Source organism: Penaeus chinensis, chromosome 16 (assembly GCF_019202785.1).
Source record: "Penaeus chinensis breed Huanghai No. 1 chromosome 16, ASM1920278v2, whole genome shotgun sequence".
NCBI lineage: Eukaryota > Metazoa > Arthropoda > Malacostraca > Decapoda > Penaeidae > Penaeus > Penaeus chinensis.
The window spans coordinates 18724394-18726893 of NC_061834.1; the positions used below are offsets into that span (position 1 = coordinate 18724394).

The 2500-nt window shown below is 41.7% G+C and overlaps 1 protein-coding gene across 1 annotated transcript in view; it reads right to left on the reverse strand.

Annotated features, from left to right (window-relative positions):
* LOC125033189 (titin-like) overlaps nt 1–2500 on the reverse strand; it is a 249636-nt gene that overhangs the window by 67402 nt on the left and 179734 nt on the right. The window contains 4 exon segments of the mRNA XM_047624561.1: nt 433–513; nt 1420–1643; nt 1828–2032; nt 2188–2500. The exon segment at nt 2188–2500 is cut by the window's right edge and continues 299 nt beyond it. Of these exon segments, the coding sequence (XP_047480517.1) occupies nt 433–513; nt 1420–1643; nt 1828–2032; nt 2188–2500 (823 nt within the window).

A 2500-nucleotide genomic window follows, 5' to 3' on the forward strand; every position in this document is an offset into this window, starting at 1 on the left:
TTTGAGAACCATAGTCTGTGCCACATTCAGATATGGTATCTCTACTACTCATGCAGGAGGGGTCATGGGATATGGGAGGTCTTTCCAGGCTGTCTACCGATATGCTAGTTACAGATGTACTGGCAACACTACCAACCGAAGCACACGATACATAGCTTGCAGGATCAGCATCTACTGACATTCTAGGAGCAACAGATACAATGACAGCACCAGGAACAGAGTCTCGAGAAAGTTTTTGTTCCTCTGTCACTGACATCTGTGACACTGAAGGAGAGGATGGAGGTAGAGAAAGTGTTGACTGAGAGGACACACATGGGGGGGACTGCAATACAGCTTGGGAGTCGTGCAACACTGGTAATTCAGATGTTTTCGAGGATGTTGACTGTTGAAGCCTTGAGCCACTCCTGCGTGCACGAGACCGCTCTACTATACCTGACATCGCCTCCTTTAGCTCCTCCATTCGAGTTACCCATTCAGGCTTTCGGTAGGATGCGGACGTTCCCTCTGTGTGCTCTGTGGGTGGAACGGCACCGTAAGTATGGATTACGAATGACCGGGATTTCCTGACAGTATCAGTTCGTGATTAGAATTTCCCTTATTAAAAGCATGAAGTGAAAAGCTATCAAAAACAAAAATTGTTTAATGGAGGTAAGCATTGTGAAAGAAAAGCAACATTCCTATTCCTTAATATGTTAAACTCAATAGCTATCGGAATTCGTAACGAAATATTATATTTTGGTTATCAGAAATCATAAAAATCCGTCGGCTCCTGCGCTGAAAGCAAAATCAGGGTTATGCAACTGAGAATAATACCTGAAAATAAACATGGTTTAACAGAAAAACTAAATGTAGTAGTTTTGTTACAACTACATGATATATAAAGCACTACGGAAATAATGGGTATCAGTGTCAGTGTTAGGATGAAAATATGGTGAAAGTGAAGGCAGAAAGAAGACAAGATGAAAGCTGAAAATTTCAGAAGACAGTATCGGCTTTATAAATGATCTTGGAGAGTTTCCTGGAAGAAAATGGGAAACAGATATGCAGACCATTTTCTGCATTGCTGTCTCCGCATGTAATTAATAGCATTCTAATGACAAAACTACATATATTTAATTATAAAGTTCATTTAATATGAGATGGCCAATACATTATATATGTATTTATTGTTAATTCTGGTAAATCTATTTAACTTTTAAATATCGTCTATAGAAAACATAAGGCAGTGATCTATGTTTATGACAATGTTATAAAGATAAGCAGAAAACTTCTAATTTCAATAGAGCATTCCAAGTAAAATAAAACAAGTAAAGCTATCCCATCTAAGTGATTGTCAAACACTATCCTTCAGTAGCTGATTACAGTGAAAAATTACTGCTATCTTGCAGACCATCATGTAAGAACAGGGCGCATGCATACCCGGGAGGACCACCAGGGTAGTGACGGTTGTGTCTACACCATTTCTGTTCATGGCTTCGCACACGTATTCGCCACAGTCCTCCAAAGTAGTTCTGTGCAGAGTTAAGGCAGATGTGCCATCTTCGTATGTTTCCACAGTGCGAGTTTCAGTCACCTCAACTGCAACTCCATCTGTGTGCCACTTAATGGTCGGACGAGGATAACCAGTAACTTTGACCAGCAGTCTGGCAGAGGGAGAAACAGATTTTTAAAATTTATATACATATGGCCTATATGACATTTCAAATGTCGTTCTGAAAATATGTGCATATACGTCACTGTTACAGGGAATTTCATTACTCTCGTGATACAATTTACAGATTTATCATGATCATTAAGACATCAATAGAACTAAGGCTAAATACGTACCGTACAGAGGTTCCTTCGACCACCTCTATTTTCTGTTCAAGTCTGTTACAGAAGTATGGCGCGGAGCCTGCCTCTGAACTGTCCGATTCTGTGTCTTTCTCGATCTCAATTGTTTCTTCTTCCTCTGAAACTGGGCCTGAGAAGATGTTCTTCTCGGATACAGAGGTGGTAGTTGCCGCCTCTGAGTCAGGTACATATTCATAAGCTGCAAAAGAAAATTAATTTATTAATACCAAATAAACTATCTCGGCAAAAGAAATACATAACGATAAGCTTCACGATCAACATATACATATATTTTCATCTCTTGCTCTAAGATTTCATTTCTATTTCTTAATTTGGGCGGTATCATTTACTTACATTCAACGGCCAGGTTCGCGGTAGTCCTCGCTTCGCCGGCTTTGTTTCGAGCGATGCATGTATAGTCTCCGGCGTCTTCAGGGAACACTTCAAGTATCTGGAGGCCAGCTTTCCCGTCGGGAGTCTGCGTAAGGCGCACCTCCCGATGGTGAGCAATGGGCCGTCCATTTTGGAGCCAGGTCAGCTTCGGCATGGGCTTGCCTGTGACCTTGCACCTGAACCGCACCTCTTCGCCATCCATCACACGAATGGGCGTCAGCGGAGGGTCAAATGAAGGCGGCTCAGCTTCCTCATCACCCTCACCTTCCACTAA